The sequence below is a fragment of the Pongo abelii genome, chromosome 1 (genome assembly GCF_028885655.2).
Source record: "Pongo abelii isolate AG06213 chromosome 1, NHGRI_mPonAbe1-v2.0_pri, whole genome shotgun sequence".
Classification (NCBI taxonomy): domain Eukaryota; kingdom Metazoa; phylum Chordata; class Mammalia; order Primates; family Hominidae; genus Pongo; species Pongo abelii.
Window position 1 is genome coordinate 80,634,003 of NC_071985.2, and position 23,339 is coordinate 80,657,341.

General features: G+C 39.0%; 1 protein-coding gene across 2 annotated transcripts; it reads left to right on the top strand.

Annotated features, from left to right (window-relative positions):
- Positions 1-1,050: 1,050 nt before the first annotated feature.
- SLC19A2 (solute carrier family 19 member 2) lies at positions 1,051-23,035 on the top strand. 2 transcript variants are annotated; one of them, XM_002809817.5, is made up of 6 exons: positions 1,051-1,492; positions 9,310-9,912; positions 16,796-17,018; positions 18,150-18,342; positions 18,731-18,872; positions 20,993-23,035. In XM_002809817.5, the coding sequence occupies exons 1-6, from the start codon at positions 1,289-1,291 to the stop codon at positions 21,119-21,121; spliced, it is 1,494 nt and encodes a 497-aa protein (XP_002809863.1). In that variant the 5' UTR covers positions 1,051-1,288; the 3' UTR covers positions 21,122-23,035. The 2 variants fall into 2 exon arrangements, with proteins under 2 accessions (XP_002809863.1, XP_054381699.1); XM_054525724.2 differs by lacking the exon at positions 9,310-9,912 and having other exon boundaries at positions 1,055-1,492.
- The last annotated feature ends 304 nt before the right edge of the window (positions 23,036-23,339 follow it).

A 23,339-nucleotide genomic window follows, 5' to 3' on the forward strand; every position in this document is an offset into this window, starting at 1 on the left:
ATTTCTGCTGCTGATGCTTGAAAAAAGTGTCATTTGCTACCACAGGAGGAAAACTGTGCTAGATGGATGATAACATACAGAAAAGCAAGATAGTTCCAAAATGTTTCCAAGAGCTTCTGGCAGGATCTATCATTCTACAAATACTGCACAGGAAAAATTGCTTTAAATGCTGCATCTTTGCAGTAGAAAGATTAGGATTGAGCCAGGCTGTGAGTCAGGCAGAAAAAGGCACACAGAGGGGGATGAAAGGAAGCACTGGAGAGTGTTGTCATGCTTTGCCCTTGAAAACTATGCCAAGACCTCTTTTTTGTTTTTAAATGAAGAAATCCATCATGTTTCGTGATTGCTGTAATGACTCAGGATCTTCCACCTTCCTTTTAACTATAAACCGTAGCGTAGTTAGGGGTTTGTTTTCTTTGTATCATGCTTGCAAAAAGTGATGAAATAAAGTTAAAACCCTTTAATTGGGACTCCATTACGGTTCCGCTGTTCAGTGACCAGCTTGTTCATTATTCTCACAATATTATCTACTTTCTTCATTTCAGTCTGTCTCTTAGATCCTGGGCTTCTGATGTCTTTCCATGGCGGATGAATACAATTTAAAACACGAAAGCTGCTGGAGGAAAGGTTTAACATTCCCCCTCCCCAAGGTGAAATCTTTGCCCGGCCTCAGTCACTAAGTCTCTCAGGAGCAGAACCTGAATGGAGGACATTGGAGAGACGGTAAATAAGAATGATAAACGGTGGTTGGGGAGAACAGCGCGTTTCTTCCAGCGGAGGACGAGGCCCACAGGACGCATTCCCCACAGATGAGCGGAGCCGACAGCAGGTGTGACACGAACGCTAACTGGCCGCCTGACTAGAGAGAGGTCCGCCGCAAGCCGCCGCTTTTGGACTGGAGTTCCACATGTCCTCTGCGCTTGAGCTCTGGGACGTCAGAGGTCTGGCGTGCTGCCGCCGCCCCAGTTCACGTCGTGTGACCCACAACCAATGGGAGAGAAGCCAAGTATTCCCGGCGTCCGCTGTGATTGGTTCCCGGAGTGGAGGCGGTGGCAGAGGGTGGGCCTTAGGACGGGTCTCCCTTAAGCTGGGCGATCCGGCGGAGACCCTAGAGGCGTCTGTAGGCTAAAGCTGGGGGTCTTGTCGCCGGAGGCGGCGGCGAGTTCAGAACGTCCTGGCCTTACAGGGGGAAGGCGTCACTCGCGGTTACAAGTGCCTGACCCTCACTCCAGTTGGCGGAGGAGGAGAAGGAAGGGGCCGGGCCGGGTCCCCTCCCCTCGCGCCCCGGATGGATGTGCCCGCCCCGGTGTCTCGGCGGGCGGCGGCGGCGGCGGCCACTGTGCTCCTGCGGACCGCTCGGGTCCGTCGCGAGTGCTGGTTCTTGCCCACCGCGCTGCTCTGCGCCTACGGCTTCTTCGCCAGCCTCAGGCCGTCCGAGCCCTTCCTGACCCCGTACCTGCTGGGGCCGGACAAGAACCTGACCGAGAGGGAGGTACGCGCGGCGGACGCGGGGCGCGGGAAGGGCGGGCGACCGGCCTGCGGGTGGGCGGCGGAGGAAGAGAGGACCGAGAAAAGCGCTCGAGCCATTCTCGGCAGAGATTTCTGATTTTTCCAGTTGGAGGTCGGCTTCGTGCTCTTCTTTGTGTTCATGATTTTCTGTTTTCTTCGGCTATGTAGGGTGAGTCTCCTGCGAAGGGCTCAGAACACGCGTCCAGAGGCCCCGTGCCTTGTGCGTCAGGCAGTATGCTGATCGCGTTGTAATGTGGCTTAGCGTGACTGCCCAGACTGGTCCAGCAGTTACTGCTGGGGACGAGGGGGCAATATTTTGACAAAGAAGTGAAAACAGCAAAGTGTACTTTGGACATGGCTTAGTAAATATTCATTGACTGAAAGTAGGCAACCACTGCTTTTCTGAAGGGATCTTCCCTCTACCTCCTTCACCTGCTTCCTGTCCATATCTTACTTTGTTTGCATTTGGCAGGATGGATGGGCTTAATCAAGTAAGGACAGGACAGAAGTACAGAACATCTTAATTTGTCTTGATTTTTAATTGGGTGAGGTTGTGTCCAAGGATATCCTGCCTCTCTCTACCTTAAGACCAACTTCCAGGGATAAAGGCAGATAGTGTAACATAATTGACTTTTAATTATAGTTTTTCTTGTATTGCGAATTGTTGCTTCACAGATGTTAGTTTTGCTTCTCAGATGCAAGGCGGTGTCTTTGAAGGCTTCTGTGATGTTCAGGGTAATTGAGAGCACGTAGTCCATCATCAAGAGTTTCTTGCTGATTGATTTTCCCTAGATGAGGGCTTACAGATAAAGTACTTCAGAAGCACATAGTGTACTTTAGAAATGTGCTGACCTATTTAAGTGCATGGTCAAAACGAGCACTTGATTTTTGCAGAAGAAAGACAATATATAAACTGAGAAAGAAATTAAAGCTAAAGTACTTCCACAAAACCGAAATAAAGCCGATTCGATGCCCTCTTCCTTGAATACAACAAAGGGTGAAAGCTGAGGTCTCATGTTCTTTTTCCTACTGTCAGCCAGGGGGCCACTTGAGAGCTGTTTCTTTTTTCCTACACCTGTTCCTTCCCCCACTGCCTCCTTGCCCCAGGTGCTGTAAAATACTCCTCCCATTTAAACCTTACTCTTCTCTATGTGGGTAGTAGTCAGTCACTTCTTTTGAGTAGCAACTCAGTAACCCTGCAAAACAGGTCAGAACAAGAGATGGCACTGCCAGAATCATTTGGACACTGGCGGGATATAGTTACTCATAATTTGCTGTTTGCAGTTTGTTTGTTTCAGTGCTCCGTCATTTTCAGGGGCACTTGAGAGAGAATTAAGAATCAGTATTGACTTCTGTACTGAGGGTTTCACTTGAGAGTCTGACATTTGTTCACTTCTAGCAAGTATCACTGACTTTTTGCCTGGCCTTAAATTACCCTATTGACCTGCCAGTTGTGGGATGGAGTGGCTGGGCCGTTTCTCAGTCTTGTGGATCAGTACATAAGCGACCGTAACAGTGATTCATAACCTATTTGAGTTTTAATACTAATTTAAAGCAATAATGTCAAAACAGCCAACTTTCGTGACAGAATGATTTTACAAGAAAATTAGTGCACTGATATGAGAAAGTATGATTCTGGAGACCCAAAACAACCACTGAATCTGAGGTGTGGCCACTGAGGCAGAATTGATACTGCTGTGAACAGCTGACCATTAAAGTTTTATGTGAACTGCCACGTGATCTGCAGTTTGTGCGCCTTTCCTGATAGTGAAACACAGGGAGAGAAATATGTTCCCAGTGTTGATATTTGAAAGCTGATCTGTTTCGTCATGTGCTCTGGGTAGAAGGTTGCTGTGTGATGTGCTACCAAGATCATGTGCTCTGTCCTATCAGAAAGCTTTTCAAGGTGAGTGAAGTATGTTCAGGGGGCACAGAAATAAAGCAGAGTTGCCAGGCGTAGTAACTATTTGCTGATTGTGTAACAAAAACATAAGTGTACTTCTCATATTGCAAATTAGTTGAGGAAAAGGGTGAGATTTGAAGAGAAATCGAGTAGTCTGGGGAAGGGGTGTCTTCTCAGAGGACCACCAAATCATGGCTGATTTCTCCTCTGCTTACTTTGTGGCAAACCCTACGTTTTTTGTATAACTAATAATTGAAATAAATAGAACAACTTATTCATTACTTACTGAATGCTTGCTTTTTGCCATGGACAGTTAAATAAAAAACATTACATGATTTTTAAGCAAAGCTAATGCTAAGTCATATTCAGCGACATTTGTATTAAAGTTTGTGTTTGCTCTTAGAAGACTGCAGAAGGGCCAAGTTGGTTTGAATAGAGCTATTGTTAACTAAATCCTAAAACAAAAGGAGAGGAGAAAAAGATTTCTTCTCTCTACTCTCAAAGGTTTTTTTCTTAGATTTCAGGAAAAGCATTAACTTTAAAACAAATACCAGTTTATAAGTTTTAAGCAGGCTAAAATTTGACTGTATGTTAGTAGTTGAAGGCCAGACTTTCAGTAAAACAGATCTTTATCTCTAAAAACTTTTTTATCCTTTCATCATTGTAGCATGTGTTTTGACAGACATTTACTACCTTTCTTAGATTTTTTTTAAACATTCCACCTATTTTGCCTAATATTCAGAGCCTCACAAAGTTTGGTTTTTACCTCCTTGACAGCCTCATATCCTACTACAAACCTTCTTCCCCTTACCACTTCCACATAACCAAGCTCCATTCATATTAATCTAATAGTCTTAAGTCCAGCATATCCACAGTCTGTCATCTGTTGACATGTACTCAAAGACTTATTCTCTTCTTGGAATAATCTTACCGTATATATCTGTTGATATCTATGTTAGCCTTTAGGTTTCTCATCCTTCAAGGTCCATTTTGAAGAAACAACCCTATATTTCCTATTTCCATTATAAATACTGCATATATTATATATTCCTCACTAGGTTCAATACTCCTGGAGAGCTGAGGATCTCAGTTTATTTATTTAGGGACAGTCTTGCTCTGTTGCCCAGGCTGGAGTGCAGTGGTGCGATCTCGGCTCACTGCAACGTCTACCTCCCAGGTTTAAGTGATTCTCATGCCTCAGTTTCCTGAGTAGCCAGGATTATAGGCTTGTGCCACTACACCCAGCTAATTTTTTATATTTTTAGTAGAGTCGGGGTTTTGCCATGTTGGCCAGGCTGGTTTTGAACCCCTGGCCTTAAGTGATCTGTCCAACTTGGCCTCCCAAAGTGCTAGGATTACAGGCATGAGCTACAGTGCCTAGCCTTATTTTACTCTTCTTTTTTTTTTTTTTTTTTTTTTTTTGAGATAGAGTTTCGCTCTTGTTGCCCAGGCTGGAGTGCAATGGTGTGATCTCGGCTCACTGCAACCTCTGCCTCCCGGATTCAAGTGATTCTCCTGCCTCAGCCTCCTGAGTAGCTGGGACTACAGGCACGCGCCACCACGCCTGGCTTTTTTTTTTTGTATTTTTAGTAGAGACCGGGTTTTGCCATGTTGGCCAGGCTGGTCTCGAACGCCTGACCTCAGGTAATCTACCCACCTCGGCTTCCCAAAGTGCTGGAATTACAGGCATGAGCCACTGCACCAGGCCATTTTATTCTTTTTGTCACCTCCATGCTGGTTAAAAACAATGTTGTGAAAATAACTGCCTATTAGTTGTTTAATTGAAACTTGATTCTAATTTAAAGTCTAAATCTAAATTAGAACTTAAAAACGAACATCTATTTTCCCTTGACTTTGTAGCTCAAGAAAGCACAAGCGCTGATCCAAAGAGTTGTGAAAGGCACCTTGGTCATAATAAAATCAATTCCCTTTGCTCACATGGCAGATGTTACCTGAAGTGAGAAGTTGGAGTATAGACAATTAATAAGAGTCTGTAATTGGTACATTTTTGCCTGTAGGATGTTTCCCTTCAAGATTCAAAATATCAAGGAAGCATTTTTTGCTGTCATTGGAAACACTGAAAGAGTTTCCAAAGGATCTGCTTTGGAGATCCATTAGTTAAGTGCTGGAGACTGTAGTCTTTATCTCTTCATGAATGCCCTGTAAAAGCACCTCAATGCAGATTGGAAAAGCTTCTGCAGGCATTAGAATTAACCTTGGAAGATAGTAGATGATTAATAGCAGTTTTCTGATTGAAGAAACCAGGCATTTTAGTGTGGCAGATTCAGAATGTATGAATTCAGATCCTTCTGCCAATCCTGTGATAACTTGGGACAATTCACTTAACCTTTCTTTAAGGCCAAGTTTCCTTGTTTGTAAAATAGAGATGATAGAAGCATTTACCTTAGGTTTGTGGTTTGGATTAAATAGAGAGAATTTAGATAAAGTGCTTAGCATGGTGTGTAGCACAGCAGTAGAGGTTTGTTATTATGATGCTGATAATAGTGTGAGAGGGGCATTCATCCTGGGTTGATGTCTCTTAAAGGAGAAAATGCAAGTTTCTTATTTAGAATAAGTTAAAGAAAACCTATCTGGTCTTCCCCCTCTCCCCTATTTGCCTTTCTTTTTGTCTTTAGTTGTTATTGCAAGGCTGGCAGTGTTACTTTCCTTCATCTTCATTATCTAAATTGTAGTTTTGTATTAGTAGAATTAGACTCATGAGTAAAGATACTTTAAACTGATAATTTAAAGGATGAAACTTAGACAATGAAAACTTAGTAGTTAATCATTTTGGGACAACTATTGTTAAAAGTTATGTAACATGTCTAAGCACAGACAATATTATTGGAGTGAAGAGGTCATCCAAAATCCCAAAACAAAGGAAGATGAACTATTGAAGGGAGCAGTAGAGGACATTTTTAAAGGAAACGTTTGATGGCTAGTACTTCATGGTGCTATGTTGGGGAAATTGTGAAGGTGACACTTAGTCAAACAGGAAGCAGTTGCAAACTTTAGAAAATGGACAGGCTGGGCGCGGTGGCTCACAGCACTTTGGGAGGCCGAGGCGGGCGGATCATGAGGTCAGGAGTTCGAGACCAGCCTGGCCAACATATTGAAACCCTGTCTCTCCCAAAAACACAAAAAATTGGCCTGGCATGGTGGCAGGCACCTGTAATTCCAGCTACTTGGGAGGCTGAGGCAGGAGAATCGCTTGAACCCGGAAGGCAGAGGTTGCAGTGAGCCGAGATCACGCCATTGCACTCCAGCCTGGGTGACGAGAGTGAAACTTCGTCTCAAAAAAAAAAAAGAAAGCTGACAGTGAGTATCTGTAAAAGTATAGGCCACAAAGGAATGACAAGTTGTTAATTAGAACACAACTGTGAAATCGCAAGATTACCCTTACCTGCTTTGGTTTTCTACTTAGAGTTGTCTAATGCAGCTAAGGGCACTTTGTTCCTCATTTGCTAAAATTTCCACAGTTTTGAATAAGAATCATTTCTACAGTTCTTGATTATTCATTTAGGCACATAGTCAGGTGCAACAAAATTTCCTGATCAAGTGGAGCTTGCTAACTGATTTGCCAACACAAATTAGACCAAAATTCATGAAGGTGAGGCCATTAAACAGATCACTTTTGTCTGGAATGTATTTCAGAAAATGGGGATTATGTTTTACTTGTATAGCTGTGCTCTGCACTGGCAAGAGATTTTGCAACAATTGTTTATTGTTTCTCTAAAACCTTAGAACCTTAGCTCATATTAGACTTGAGTGAACTGAGATGTACAGGAAAGATAAAAAGAAAGTTACTATTGGTCTCAGAATGTAAAAGTCTGGGATTAGGTTGCTCCATCACAAAGTATTCAGCCTTTTACCAAAACTACCTTGCAAAAAGCACTTAAAAGTTGAGGCCACTGACAAAAGGAAGGAAAAATCACCTACAGTGATTGTTGTTGGAAGAATGGGAATGATAGTTCAATTAATTTAGTTAATTCATACTGCCCCAGATGTCCTTGTCAGCTTGTCCTCTAGTCTTCAGACTTTGTGAATAAATCAGGTGGAGTAAGTAATTTACATGTTGTGTCTCATTTAATTTTTGCAACAAACAACCCCCCTTTACTGATAATAGAGATTAAGGCTAAGGGGAACTAAAAGAACGTTGTCTGCAATCACACAGCAAGTGATAGAACTGAAATTCCTGCTGGGGTCTTTCTGGTTTAAAGTTTATTTTAAAGATCATTTCTACTATATCCCAATTTTAAAATATGCATTAGAAAGAAAACAGCAAAAACTTCTATTTTTATTCTATTTTAAAAACAAGCAAAAAGAAGGACATAAAAGTTGCCTATAATCCTGCCATCTAGAGAGAGTTAATTCTGTCAAGACTGTAGGACAGATTGACCATCTTTATTTGTTCCTCTGCCCCAAAAGAAACAAAACTTAAAAGTCAGAGAAGCTTAATGAAACAGTAGGATAAAGGATCCCTATCTTGTGTCTAGAAGTAAGAATTGACAGTGATTCAGTTTTCGAAGCATTTATTGAATAGTATCTTCCAAACAGTATGCTGGCTTTTAGAAGGTTATACAAGTGAATGTAGGGGTCTATCCTTAAAAAGCCTATAAGGCAGTTGTTCTCAACTCTGGCTCATTTAAAAATCTATTGGGAAGTTTTTAGAAAATATCTGTGGCTGGGCATTTTTTTTTTTTTTTAAAGAGACAGAGTCTTGCTCTGTCATACAGGCTGGAGTATAGTGGTGTGATCATAAGTCACTGCAGCCCCAAACTCCTGGGCTCAAGCAATTCTCCCACCTCAGCCTCCTGAGTAGCAGCCATAGGCATGTGCCACCCACGCTTGGCTAACAAATTTTTAAAAGCTTCTTAGGAGTTGCAGCCATGGTGAAGAGCCAGTATTATGAATTAATTGGGGAAACTGATGCATATAGATCAGTATCAGGAGAGTTTGAGGCTAGGCCAGATGGCTCACATGTCTGTAATCCCAGCACTTTGGGAGGCTGAGGCTGGTGGATTGCTTTGAGCCCAGGAGTTTGAGACCAGCCTGGGTAACGTAGTGAAACCCTATCTCTACCAAAAAAAAAAAAAAAAAAAAATTAGCTGGGTGTGGTAGTACAGGCCTGTAGTCCCAGCTACTCGGGAGGCTGAGGTGGAAGGATCACCTGAGCCTCACCTGAGGTGGAGGTTGCAGTGAACCATGATTCTGCCACTGCACTCCAGCCTAGGTGACAGAGGGAGACCCTGTCTCAAAAAAACAAAAAACAAAACCCAAAAAAAAAAAAAAAAGGGTTTGAGTGTTGTAATACAGGTACTTTTGGCTTCCGCAAAGTCTTTCTGAATAAGGAAGTCTTTGAACTAGGCCTTGATTAATGGGAAGAATTTATTAGGAAAAAGATGATGGTATTGGGGATAGGAAAAGGTATTTCAGGCTGGGCGAGGTGGCTCACCCCTGTAATCCTGGCGCTTTGGGAGGCTCCTCATTTGAGGTCAGAAGTTTGAGACCAGCCTGGCCAACGTGGTGAAATCCCACTCTACTAAAAATACAAAAATTAGCCGGGCGTGATGGTGGGTGCCTGTAATCTCAGCTATTGGGGAGGCTGAGGCAGGAGAATCACTTGAACCCGGGAGGCGGAGGTTGCAGTGAGCCAAGATCGTACCACTGCACTCCAGCCTCGGCGCAGAGCGAGACTCCATCTCAAACAAAAAAAAGAGAAAAGATATTTTCAAACAATTATCTGAACTTTTGTTGTCAAGGTTTCTTTGATTCATAAGGATGAGATCTTTGAGGTATCTGTAGGTTGTTTTTTAAGAATAAATTCTTTATGAGTATTCCAGGTCCTTTCATCACTAATGGTTTTTTTTTTTTTTTTTTTTTTCTCTTTCTACCAGGTCTTCAATGAAATTTATCCAGTATGGACTTACTCTTACCTGGTGCTACTGTTTCCTGTGTTCCTTGCCACAGACTACCTCCGTTATAAACCTGTTGTTCTACTACAGGGGTTCAGCCTTATTGTTACATGGTTTATGCTGCTCTATGCCCAGGGACTGTTGGCCATTCAATTTCTAGAATTTTTTTATGGCATCGCCACAGCCACTGAAATTGCCTATTACTCTTATATCTACAGTGTGGTAGACCTGGGCATGTACCAGAAAGTCACAAGTTACTGTCGAAGTGCCACTTTGGTGGGCTTTACAGTGGGCTCTGTCCTAGGGCAAATCCTTGTCTCAGTGGCAGGCTGGTCGCTGTTCAGCCTAAATGTCATCTCTCTTACCTGTGTTTCAGTGGCTTTTGCTGTGGCCTGGTTTTTACCTATGCCACAGAAGAGCCTCTTCTTTCACCACATTCCTTCTACCTGCCAGAGAGTGAATGGCATCAAGGTACAAAATGGTGGCATTGTTACTGACACCCCAGCTTCTAACCACCTTCCTGGCTGGGAGGACATTGAGTCAAAAATCCCTCTAAATATGGAGGAGCCTCCTGTGGAGGAACGGGTAAGCTCAGCCTTAAATATCTTGTAATTGCTACTATGGGGGCTGGACCAGTGGTGAAAAAAACAGCAAACTCCCTCTTGGTAGATCTTGTATGTATTTGAATTCATGTTTTATCCTGAGTTGGTTTATTGCTTTATTCATTCATTCATTCATTCAAGCTATGGTTTATGTATATTAGGGATGACACATTTATTTTTTCCTGGAGTGCATGACCTCCAAAGTCAGGCTGATACAGCATTATATTGTTCATGTCAGAGATGTCATGGATTGCAAGGGCTGTGTCTTCATCTTTTGAGTGTTTGGCATATAAATAAAGCACTCAGAAAATTTTTGCTAAATGAATAGATGAAATGATTCTAATAAATGATTAAGTATCTACTTCTAGTTTCTGAATTGAAGCCCAAATTATTATTATTATTATTATTATTATTATTATTTTTGAGATGGAGTCTTGCTCTGTTGCCGAGGCTGGAGAACAGTGGTGCGATCTCGATTCACTGCAACCTCCGCCTCCAGAGTTCAAGCAGTTCTCCTGCCTCATCCTCTCCCTTGTAGCTGGGATTACGAGCGCTCGCCACCACACCCAGCTAATTTTTGTATTTTAGTAGAGACGGGGTTTCATCATGTGGGCCAGGCTGGTCTCGAACTCCTGACCTCAAGCAGTCCACCCGCCTCAGCCTCCCAAAGTGCTGGGATTACAGGCGTGAGCCACCGCACCCAGTCATGAAGCCCACAGTATTTAAGGGTAAGAAGTTATTTTCCTCTTCTGTGCTAGAAGAGATATCTGTTATTTATTTTTCAAATGACAATTTGCTGAAGTGAAGTAGTAATGAATAATACAGATGAAGAGATCACAAGAGGACAGTTTGAGGTGGTGATGGAATAAATATTAAAAGTGTTATGAAGCTGTCTCTTGGAAGAGAGAGGTATGGCATTAAAATAATTTATCTATCTGTTCTGTCTAGCCAGGAAGATGAATTCCTTTCCCTAGACACCCACCCTTTTTTTTTTTTAAATATACAAGTTTTTTTTGTTTCTATTAGGTTATAAGCTGTGAGGAACAAAGTTAATTCCAGCCACACTGTAGTCTTAGTTTTCCTGGGACATGTTTGGAAATAAGCCTATTAACATTCCAGCTTTGTAGGTGGCCTCAGTCGGACTGAGCTCCATAAGCTTTGTAGGCTGGCTGATAATAAAGAACCATTATGAATAAAGTCTTTCATTCTCTACTGAGAGTTAACTGAATTGTTTAAATGTGGCATCTAATGTCCTCATTGAAAATTACTCTCATTTCTCTATCCCCATTCTTCAGCTCTCAAATTACTACTTGAAATTTAGGTTATCATCCCAAAGAGCCTGGGTAGACTTGTAGAGCCTGGACAACCCTCATCATGAAACTCACCTTGATTACCAGGGCACCTGTGAGCAGTTTTTGTCAGAATGACCAAGGATTAAGTGGCAATGAAATGCTGATTTTTTCATAGTTTGTTAGGTGATATTAGAGAGTCAACAGAGGGTTGATGGGGGAGGGAAGGAGGTGTGTAATCATTTCATAGATTTTATGAAGTGGAACAAAAATAAAGACCCTTCTTTATCTGTTTTGAATGTGTTACAGTGGCTTTAGCTAAAATTAACATATGTACGTATAATATGTATATAAATATATATTTTAGATATTAACATATTGACCATAGTTCTAAAGATTTTTATAGACAGTGAGTTTCAAACTTTTTTGAATATAAATAAGAAACATAGAAAACACATTTTACATAGAAAACCTGTACATACATAGGTATGTATATATTTTATATATAACAGAAACAAGTTTTACAACAGTATTTTTTTTTTAAATTCAGTTCAACTGTCCTCTAAATCAATTTTATTACCAGCTTATGGGTGGTGACCTATAGTTTTAAAAACTCTGTTCTAGATCAACTTGAAATACTTGTTTATAGATACACAGTGTGTCAGTATTTTATATACTGAAGAATTATAGAACTTTAGAGTTAGAAATGACTCTAATCACAAGTCATAGAAAAATCAGAGCATTTAAAAAAGAGATTAGATTTCATCAAGACTGTCGTTTTAGAGATAAGGATTAGGATCAGAGATTAGCAACTTATGCAGAATTGTACAAATATACTCTTGAACATAATTTTAAAGTGTATATAAGATCCAGTTCTCTCTAAACCTTTCTCCGTGAAGTCTTTTAACTAGGGTAACAATGTCAGAACCATCATGTCAGTTACACTGTTTTCAGAATTAGGATTCAAGTCAGTTCCCTGATATCCTAGGCTCTGCTACTGATACCGTAGCAGATGGGCAGTGCTCCTTGGTATTGGCACTGACTGGCCCTAAAATGCTACTGTTTTTCTTTGGCAAGCTTGAAGGAAATTCAGAATATGGATATTAGGGATCACAGAGCTATTTTAAGTTGACAAGACCTGTAATTAAACCATAAATTATAATTGTGGTAATTATTGAAGAGTAGGTAGATAGGTGGTTTTATCTTGATTTTTATAGAAAGAGAAAATGAAGTAGGAGGAGTCTAAGTGATAGCTCACTCTACAAGTTACCTTAGAGTATTTGTGAGTTATTTTTAAAGAGAGTCTGTTGCATTGGGGCAAAGGGTGCTGACCTTGCAGAAAGAAGAACCAAAGCTGGTGACTTTCTTTCACAAGCAGAGCTGGATTCATTATGTAGTTGGCTGGTTGGTGAACATAATTTAATTTGAGTTCTTCCTCTATTAGAAATGACATAAATTAAACCACTTCTTTAGCATAGGTTCTGACATGTAATTAATACCTAGTAAATGATTCTCTTAATATAGCCATGCTGTTGTTTGTAGTTTGATATCTTTTACTACTACTAAGTGTTCTTTCTGTGTCTGCATGTCTAAGGTCTATAAACAATGACAGCGAAATTAATGCTTCCACTTTGGTATTAAATAATGTCATTTCTAGCAGCAGGGTGTAGTGAGTTTTGAAGAAAGTGAAGTCCAAACCCTAGTTCTAATACTTGTGCAAGTTACTTAATTCTGTGAGATTTAGTTTCCTTATGTACATATCTACCTTATAGGGTTATTTTGAGTATTTAAAGCTTTCAAATGAGTTTACATAATAGGTTTCTGATAAATGGTAATTGCTGTTATTACTATTATCATTATCATTACACATGAATAATCCAGAACAGCTTTGTACTTCTATGGTTGATAGTCATGTATTTGTGAGGTTGTAAATAGAGCAATCTTTCCTTTTCTCTTTGAATTAATCACCCCTAGTCATCTTTATCATCATCATCATTATTTTATTTTGACCTCCCATTTATTTTGACCTGGGTATCAGATACTGTGCTAAGAACTTTAGAGTCAGTATATTATTTGATTCTTATTAAAACTCAATAATGTATATATTTGCTTATTTTACAGAAGAGGAAACTAAATTTAGTTAACTGACTTGCGCAAAGGCACATAGGAAGTGGCACTTTAAAAATTTCCAACTCAGGCCGGGCATGGTGACTCACACCTGTAATCCCAGCACTTTGGGTGGGCAAGGCAGGCAGATCACTTGAGGTCAGGAGTTCGAGACGAGCCTTGCCAACATAGTGAAACACCATGTCTGCTAAAAAAAAAAAAAAAAAAAAAAATACAAAAACTAGCTGGGCGTGGTGGTGCATGCCTGTAATCCCAGCTACTTGGGAGGCTGAGGCAGGAGAGTTGCTTTAACCCGGGAGGCAGAGGTTGCAGTGAGCTGAGATAGTGCCACTGTACTCTAGCCTGGGCAACAGAGACTCTGTCTCAAAAAAACAAAATTTCCACCCATATCTAGTTGACTCCAAAAACCACCACTACAGTAGAAACTTCCATTCCCTGACAGAGGGAAGTAATTGTTAAAGATTTTTAAATTTATAAAACAGCGTCAAAATCTTATGTTCAAATGAAATCTGAAACTAGATGCCCGTTATGATAAGTAAATAAAAATTGAGCCTTTCTGATTGAAACAGGAATGCAGGTCTGATAATTTTACGTACTTGATCCTGTTATTCACCCCACATGAAACTCTTAAAGCTCCATGGAACACAGTGAAGGCCACTTATTAAATTAGAGCATGCATGATTAACTATGAGCAACTCAGAGTTTTGATGTAATAGAAATAAACCTTTGTTTGTAGATGTAATTTAACAAGAAACATAAAAGGTAATATGTCAAATGCTTCTTTATAAAGTGTGATTCATATAAGCTTAACATTTGAAGCCTAGAAAACAGCATAGAAGGAAGCCTGCAGATTATAGCAAGAGGTGCTGATTTTATAAACAGGACCTGCCATCTTTTCTTTTTGGCATGGCCAGATAATAGATTGAGTAGTTATTAACTTCTGTGTGCAGAATTCATTATTATGTAATAGATCTAAAGTTCTCAAATGCCTTATACTGGGCATTGTTTTATGTATGCCATGACTTTTAAAGCTATGCAATAAAAATAACAATTGAGCACCTCTATAATAAATACATGCATTATCTAGTTTAACTCTTTATAATCTTTTGTGGATAGGTTTTATTGTTATCATTTTCATTTTCCAGATGAGAAAACTAAGGGTTTCTTATCAGTTTATGGTAGGATTTCTAATAGAAACTTGTGAATCCTTTTAATAGTTCCATTCTTCCAGGAATATACTTTCTTTTCTTATAATCCTTCCAGCATCCTTGAAAGTTTTAGATATCACAGTTGTTTTCCAAGTTATATTGGTTAAGCAGCTGAAGCTAAATAGTAAAATTCTGATGTAGTTCAATAAAGCTGGTGGATCTTGAATGAAGACTTATGAAAATATTCTTGGTACCATTCACTCACTCTTAGCAAATTCACATTATATATGATTAACAGTTGTCTTGTGATTTGTTTAAATTCACAAGGTTTGCTCTCATATACAGTGCCAAGAAATCAATCTTGTAACAGCAGTATTTTGTACTTCTAGGTGGTTATCATATGCAGATTCATCAAGTAGAATTTTCAAGTGTCAGTAATTCTTTCTCTGAGTTATCTTGGTTAACCTCAGTAGTCCTCCCTGAATTTTGGAAAGGGGCTGTAGTAATGGTACTTGAAGGATATCCCCCTCTGGGCTAAACAGCACAAAGAAGGAAGCACCACACTGGGGTTGCTTTGGGACGGTATGAGAAGGTAAAAGAATGATGAAACTCAGATTCTCAGTCCAGTGAGGTTTTCTAGCCTCTGAGGGAGAAAATGGCCTTTATTTAACTAATGTTGATGGTCACTGTTACTGTATATAAGAGGAGAAAATATCTGTATTAATTTTATAAAAATGATATATATGGTGTGTGTGTGTGTGTATATATATGGGGGGGGGTGTGTGTGTGTGTATATATATACACACACACACACACACACACATTTGTTTTTTTGTTTTTTGAGACAGAGTCTGTCTCTATCGCCCAGGCTGGAGTGCAGTGGTGTGATCACGGCTCACTACAGCCTTGATCTTCTAGGTTCAAGTGATCCTCCCACCTCAGTCTCCTGAGTAGCAGGGACTACGTGTGTACACCACCACACTCAGCTAATTAAATTGTGTGTGTGTGTGTGTGTTTGTGGAGACGGGATCTTACTGTGTTGCCCAGCTTGATGTTGAACTTCTGGGTGCAAGCAGTTCTCCTGCCACGGCCTCCTGAAGTGTGATGATTCCAGGTGTGAGCCACTGTGCCTGGCATCTACTTATTTTTTTAAATTAAATGTTACAGAAAGCTATATAAAAAATCAAAAATCACCTGAACTACTACCACCCAAAGATGAGTGAACTTCTTTTCAAACATCTCTTTTCATATATACATATGTATATATACATTTTATAGTAAATGAAATTGTGATCTACATGTAGTCTTGTAACTTGCTGTTATTTTACTCAATGGTATATCATACTCATCTTTCCATGACTCTCATTTTGCCTTTCCATGTTAGCCACAAAAGTAAAATTTTCTGTGTTCTGTTTTTTTTTTTTTTTTGGTAGAGATAGGATCTCACTTTCATGCTCAGGCTGATCTTGAACTCCTGGGCTCAAGCAATCCTTCTGTCTTGGCCTCCCAAAGTGCTGAGATTATAGACGTGAGCCACTACACCCGGCCTTCCCATGTTCTGAGCAAGGCCCGGGGATTACAGTAACCTTTGGTAGATTAGTCCTTTCATACAGTTGAAATCAGAGATATCTTACAGAGTGTCTGACATCTCATATTGACTTTTTGGGATAGTGCATAGCTCAGTAATGTCTTGCTTCACTCCATTATAAGCCCAGTAGCTGTATTTACTACTTTATTATAATACTATTTCTCATTGTTTAAATATTAAGTAATATAAAAAGTTTAAGGAAGAAAATTTAAATCACTAAGAACCCACCATCTAGAGAGAACTGCTAATATTTTGGTCTACTTCTTTCCAATATTTCTATCTTAACTGTTGGATCAATCTGTCAATTATAAGGATAGGAGGCCGTAACTGAATAGTGATTTATTAGGGTTGCTAGTCTGTTGCTTATTATTATTCTTGTTATGTTGTTTGCCAGTTTATGGGAGATGTAGATTATAGACTCCCATTGGCTGAAGCCTGCAGTCTCTTTTCATCATCTTCATTTTGTAAACAGTACATCTTTTGCTGGGTTGATTACATACAGCTGTGTTAATGCTATAGTGCATTTAAAGCAAAAATCCTATGAGAACATATTTTTCGCCAGAGGGGATAAATGTAATTGTTAATAAGTTTATGAAGTAAGCAGTTAGTTTTCACAAGGAAAAAAGTCTGTTAGGTAAGTAATTGGGCCTGTAAATTGCTTTCTATATAATTGCCTTCATCAGAGTTTGAGCATTGTTCCCTTTTGCTATGTAGGAACCCAAGCCAGACCGTCTCCTTGTATTGAAAGTACTATGGAATGATTTCCTGATGTGCTACTCCTCTCGCCCTCTTCTCTGCTGGTCTGTGTGGTGGGCCCTCTCTACCTGTGGCTATTTTCAAGTTGTGAACTACACACAGGGCCTATGGGAGAAAGTGATGCCTTCTCGCCATGCTGCTATCTATAATGGTGGTGTGGAGGCCGTTTCAACCTTACTGGGTAAGCAATGCAGGATAATAGAGGGTGGTGGTGGGGAGGGGATTCCTCTGGTAGTTAAGCCAGCCATAATCAGATTCACTCACCCCTCCCAAATTTGAAATAGCCTCAAAAAATGATTTACTTATTTTGAGCTTGATTTTACAATTTAGGAGGACAACTTAGAAGTACTCAAGTGGAGCAGGACTATGACTAACAAACTGGAATTTTTTTATAAGCTTTGAGGAAACCTAATATAATAATTTTCAAGATTGTTTATCCAAGTTTCCATTATCTCTGTATTTACTGGGTAGTTTTGTCACTTGATGTGAAATTTTGAATAGCAATATATAATAGTTTATAACAATAGTATCTAATATTTGTTGAATGTTAATATGTGCTAGGTGCTGTTCTAAGGACATTATATACATTAACTCAATCCTCAGAATTCCTGAGATAGGTAGAATTTATCCACATTTTGCAATGGAAACTTGGGACTGGTAGGTTAATAACTTGCTCAAGGTCATGTAGATGGTAAGTAGTAAAGTCAAGATTTGAACCCAGGCAGGATGGCTTCAGAGCCTGTGTATTTGACCATCTTACTCTGTTGTTCATTTCTAATTTGTTGACCTACCTCCTGAGGTTGTTGGATGGTGTTATATGATTTTTGTAAACACTTATTATCTGTCTTGGCCCTCAGAAAACACTTCATAGATTTTAGCTATCCTTACCATCATCACTGTTTTACCAAAAGGCAGAGAAGCCCTTTTGCCATGTTCTAGAATGCTCCTTGGTTTGAAGGAGAGATGACTCGTCCTGCCATGATGCCAAATTAGAAGCTTTGGTTCTTTTTGACTCTTGCCTCTGCTTCAGCTGCAGCATTTTTTTTCCTTAGCAATGTCCCTGTGTCTTTGTCCTGCATTTTCATTTCATTGCCACCTATCCTAATTCAGTCTGTCATCTCAGTGGCTCCATTTTATTGATTCCATCAAGTTCAGAAATTTCTATGTGAGTTTCAAGGCCCTCCATAATCTTGAGCTATCCTATTTATAAGTTTGCAGATTTTAAAATTTAATAATCTAAGCTGAGTTTTTAATTTATTGCAATAGCATTTGTGTAGCAAAATAACTGGATTTTTTTTTGTTTATTCTGTAGGTGCTGTTGCTGTGTTTGCAGTTGGTTATATAAAAATATCCTGGTCAACTTGGGGAGAAATGACATTATCTCTCTTTTCTCTCCTGATTGCTGCTGCAGTGTATATCATGGACACTGTGGGTAACATTTGGGTGTGCTATGCATCCTATGTTGTCTTCAGAATCATCTACATGTTACTCATCACGATAGCAACGTATGTATTTTGGCTCATAGAAGCCTTAGGAAAAATTGTAACAGGATAAATTTTTTGGTTTCTTTACAAACCAAAATATTAAAGTTTCTAGTTAAATGAGGCAAATGGGAGGAAGCATTGTATTATATGTGCATTATCAGTTTTTCTCCTGAGGAAGCATTTAGGCAAGTTTTGTTTATTCCCATGTTTGTATGTTCCTCCTGTTTTCAGATGTTTGCATGAGATTTATATCATTTAGTTGCAAAATGTTTTCATTTGGTTGGAAAGGCAATTGACAGTAGAAAGAAGGACTCTTCATGTTTAAAGATAAATGTTTACTTTTATTTAGAATAAATATTATAAGTACTCCGGAAGTAATTCTTATTCACTCTTTTATTTTTTTTTCAAGTTTTCAAATTGCTGCAAACCTCAGCATGGAACGCTATGCCCTAGTATTTGGTGTAAATACCTTCATTGCCCTGGCACTGCAGACGCTGCTCACTCTAATTGTGGTAGATGCCAGTGGCCTTGGATTAGAAATTACCACTCAGGTAAGATCTCTCCTTTGGCATCGAAGGTAGTATGTGTAACTTGATCAGGGTGACAGAAGTATATGTATGCTTAATGAAAACAAATCCAAACAATAGGGAACAGATGTAAAGTAAAGCATACCCTCCTTCCTTCATTCAACATCTTCTCCCCTATCCTTAGTTCTTTTCTCCTTGGAGGGTGTTAGGATTGTCAGGTTTTAGAACATTTCTGAGTGTAAATCATCAGCCCAGTGGGGCTGTTTCAGCTGAGAGGTAATATTGATTCCTTACAGGCCAAGACCTTTTGCTTCCTCATCCATTATTTCCCTCTATATTTAAATCTATGCTTGGAATACTGTATCCCGTGTTTGAGATTCCCTGCTTCATCTCACAACTCTTTAAGTCTCCTCCCTTCTTTATTTAAAACACCCCTCACCCAAATACCATGGTAATGCCTTGCTGTTGATGAATAGCATTATGATTTGTAACATATGACCTATTGAGAAACTTGCACCAACACCCAACAACAATGTGAATACTTTTTACGTTCAGGAATTGTACAGTTGTATATGCCTTCATGCATTGTGAGTTTTAAGTACATCTTGTTTTGTACTTTGGCAAAATGGGCAACTGAATAAATCAAAAAGTACTTACTCCCACCCCCATCCCAACCCAAATGATTTCTTCCCAACGTATTAGCCGTAATTAACTTTGTTTTTACTAAAGCGATCTAAGAGAGAAATAGTAATAATAGACAATGTGCATTGAGTGCCTCTATGTGTCAAGTGCTATAGGATTTGCAGGGTTGCTGTATTAGACATGAAGAAGATGAGTCTGAGAGATGTTAAGTGACTTGTCCATACCATCACTAATAGTGTTCCAGAGCTTGGAGTTAAACCAACATCTAACCCCAAAACTTATTTCAGGATGGAAAGTAGGAGAGAAACTTAAGTGCTTGCCATCCTCCCTGTATAAGGGAGAGTTCCCAGGACTATTACAGTTGAGGGAAACATGGCTGTCATTGGAAGTGGAAATTTGTCAGCAGATTCTTATAGAAATGGTGGATTTAAACATGTGGAATAATAGGATTTTATGGGTGGTGCTGAAACCCTAACTGCCATGATTGATTAATGGCTTCCTGCAGAAGTGTAGCCAACATTGAAACTGGCACAGTGACTTAAGGTCATACTCTCATTGTACTTTTGAACCAGTTTGTAAGTATTTAGTATGTTATTTTAAGAAGATGATGATGATGATGATGTTAATAAACCATATAGTCACATTAAAATTTGGCTTAGGGCATCATCCTCCGCAAACTAACACAGGAACAGAAAACCAAACACTGCATGTTCTCACTCGTAAGTCGGTGTTGAACAATGAGAACACATGGACACAGGGAGGGGAACATCACACATCGGGGCCTGTCAGGGGGGTGGGGGGCAAGGGGAGGGAGAGCATTAGGACAAATACCTATTGTATGCGGGGCTTAAAACCTAGATGATGGGTTGATAGGTGCAGCAAACCACCATGGCACACGTATACCTGTATAACAAATCTGCACATTCTGCACATGTACCCCAGAACTTAGAAAATTGTCTTAGGGAAGAATTCTTATATTAAGTAATCCTGTAATGGAATATAGTTGACCTGCTGCTGCCCTCTTCTGGGGAAAAATAGAGAAGTTCTTGATCTTCAGAATTTGGCCTATTTGTACCCACCTATCAGCTTGAAGGCAGAGACCAGGACTGAATTATAACAATAACAGCAACAACAATAAAAGTAATACTAACAGCATTAGCATTGTGCTGATAAGCATTTATGATCTCACTGATTGGTACTAACATCGCTGTAAAGTGAGAACTATTATGAATTCCATTTTGTAAGTGAAGAAGGGCTCAGAGATGAAGTATCTCAATCAGGTTCACGCAGCTTGTAAGGGATGAAGTCAGGATTCACACTCAGGCAGTCAGGCTTTATTTAGTACCACCGTGCTGTGATGCTGCTTTGTGTCTTCAGGGTCTGGCACATGGTGTAAGTATGCAATATTTTTTGAGGCTTTATGGACAAATTCTGAATATACTTTATTGTAGAGTAATCCTCTTGTCATTGATAATTCAATAAACTGCTTTTCCCCCTTCTAGTTTTTGATCTATGCCAGTTATTTTGCACTCATCGCTGTGGTTTTCCTGGCCAGTGGTGCAGTCAGTGTTATGAAGAAATGTAGAAAGCTGGAAGATCCAGAATCAAGTTCTCAAGTAACCACTGCATAATACACTGCTGAAGGGCTTCTTCTTATGGCAAGAACTCTGCACAGCAACTGCCTGGATGTATTTGATTTTTTAAAGTGTAAACATATATTTATGAATGTGCATTTCTTGACTTCAAAGCAGCCACTTGACTAATACCTTGTGTTCCGGGAATAACATGATACTATTCAGAGGAGCCAGAAGTAAAGTTTATTTCATGGATTATTTATGAGAGCTAATTTAAAGATGACTTTTTTCCTGATTCAAAAGTGAACTTGATTTTAAAAACCAGTCAAGAGCAATCAAAGCAGCACATGGTGTTGTATACTTTATTAGCAAGTGAGTTTGGTGTTTTATAGGTCGCAAATGTCTATATCTCTGGTACTTAGCCAGATGCTTGGCCTGGTGGGACCAGGGCTTCACAGAGGCCACAAAATGTTGCAAGTCATGATGGATGGAAATATGTTCTAACAGCATCTGCCTCTATTCAATTTAATTCTTATTTGTGTGTTACTCATGTGCATTGGTCTTTCTACATAGTTATTCTATCACTGGCAATATTTGTTCTGGTTTAGTGTTCTGTATTTTAAGGTGTATGTATCATTTCTAATTTTAAGTTATTTTAAAAAAATTCATCGTATGAATGTTCTTGGTTCCCATCGTGATGATTATGTATTTCTGTAAAATTTGTTTAGAAGTACGTTTTTGCATTATTCATATGCTTCCCAGAGAAGCTCATTTAGTTAGAAAATAAGGCAAGTTTTGAAGCCTGCTAAATGAAGAGACTTAAGAAAGCTTAATGTACACTTGCTTGTCTTTAAATCTTCAATATGAAGGACTATTAATTCCAAGATTAAAAGTTCATATATGGGCTAAAGATGTAACTAGGCCATTTGTATTTGCATTCCCTTTTATTTCTAAAATAAAATGAAAAATCTTTTTTTAATAATTTCATCCCTATTTATAGTTTTTATATTAATTTGTTTTTCTTATCCAAGTAAAGATGTCAATAGGAATTGCATTAGTCCAAGGCCTTTTTCATAAGCTGAGCCTCTTTTCAATTATTTCAATGGGACAGGAACGAGGATAGATGTGATTCCTGCATTTTTTACCTTAAATCTGCCTTTGTTTCTAAAGGTAGATCATCTTGAATATTTGCTTAAACTTGCTAGTGATTTCATTACCAAGTTACTTGAAAAAATGTTCTATATGCATTTAATTCTGAAATCAGTCTACCAAGGGGCTGCTAGTATATGTCAGACATGAAAACTATTTTAAAGCTGACTTTGTTGCCTTATCTTGAAAAGAATCTAGATAGGTGCTTTTAACTGCGGTATTAACTTTTTTAGAATGACACAGCTGAACAGTGTTAATAATAGTGTGTCAAGATTGCAAAGTTGACATACTCATTTGGTTTAAGCAGGAATCCTAGAAGCAAATGGATGGGGATAAGAATAGGTCATTTTCTATTCACCGTCCTTTACTATTAAGGGAAAGGAAAAGAACACTAGCTAAGGAAGGGAAAGGGAAGTGATATCATAAAAGTAGCAACCTTCATTTTATATTCTTTCTTTTTTTGCTTTGTTTTGTTTGTGCTAATTTGGGAATTGTGTACTCCGAAACAAGTAGAAAAGTGCTGTTTGAGGGATTTTATTAAATCTTTTTTTAATGGAATGTGGTACAAATTGTTCACGTTACCAAAGCAATATTTCCCTGGAATTTAATTCAAAGTTTGTGGCATACAACCTGAGCCTTTTCTTTTATAAGACAAGAATATGTTCACATCTTGGTATGTGGCCATATTTGTAGAATGCTGAACTCAATGTGCAAGTTATACTGTATGCAGTTTTGCAAATAAGTGAAAATAATTTGTTGTACTTTTTATTCAATTCTGTATAGATTATAAAATTATTTTTATTAAATAAATATTTTACAGTATATTTTCTCTTTTTAATCAAAATTGTTTTAAATTTATCTTCTATTTCAGTAGGAGCTTTAGATTATATCTTTAAATATTTTAATAATTTATCCTAGGACAAATTTCATATTAAGTCTTCCCCTGGTCTAACTTGCCTAGTTAACCTTTTGTTATCTTGTTAATTATTCCATTGCTTTGTGATTTTTACCTTTGACTCTTCCCCCTTATTTCAGATGTTTTCCGCCTTTTTTTTTGGCACCCCATTGCACTGTTTTTTGTTTTTTGTTTTTTTTTGGTTTTCATGTTGGCACTGCTCTTATCTCT

What these genes read in the sequence shown, in the direction of transcription:
- SLC19A2 (XM_002809817.5), top strand. Translation starts at nt 1,289, where the DNA reads ATGGATGTGCCCGCCCCGGTGTCTCGGCGGGCGGCGGCGGCGGCGGCC. An exon ending in AGCCTCCTGTGGAGGAACGG is followed by an intron (nt 9,913 to 16,795) that starts GTAAGCTCAGCC and finishes TTTGCTATGTAG; the next exon opens with GAACCCAAGCCAGACCGTCT. An exon ending in GATTAGAAATTACCACTCAG is followed by an intron (nt 18,873 to 20,992) that starts GTAAGATCTCTC and finishes TCCCCCTTCTAG; the next exon opens with TTTTTGATCTATGCCAGTTA.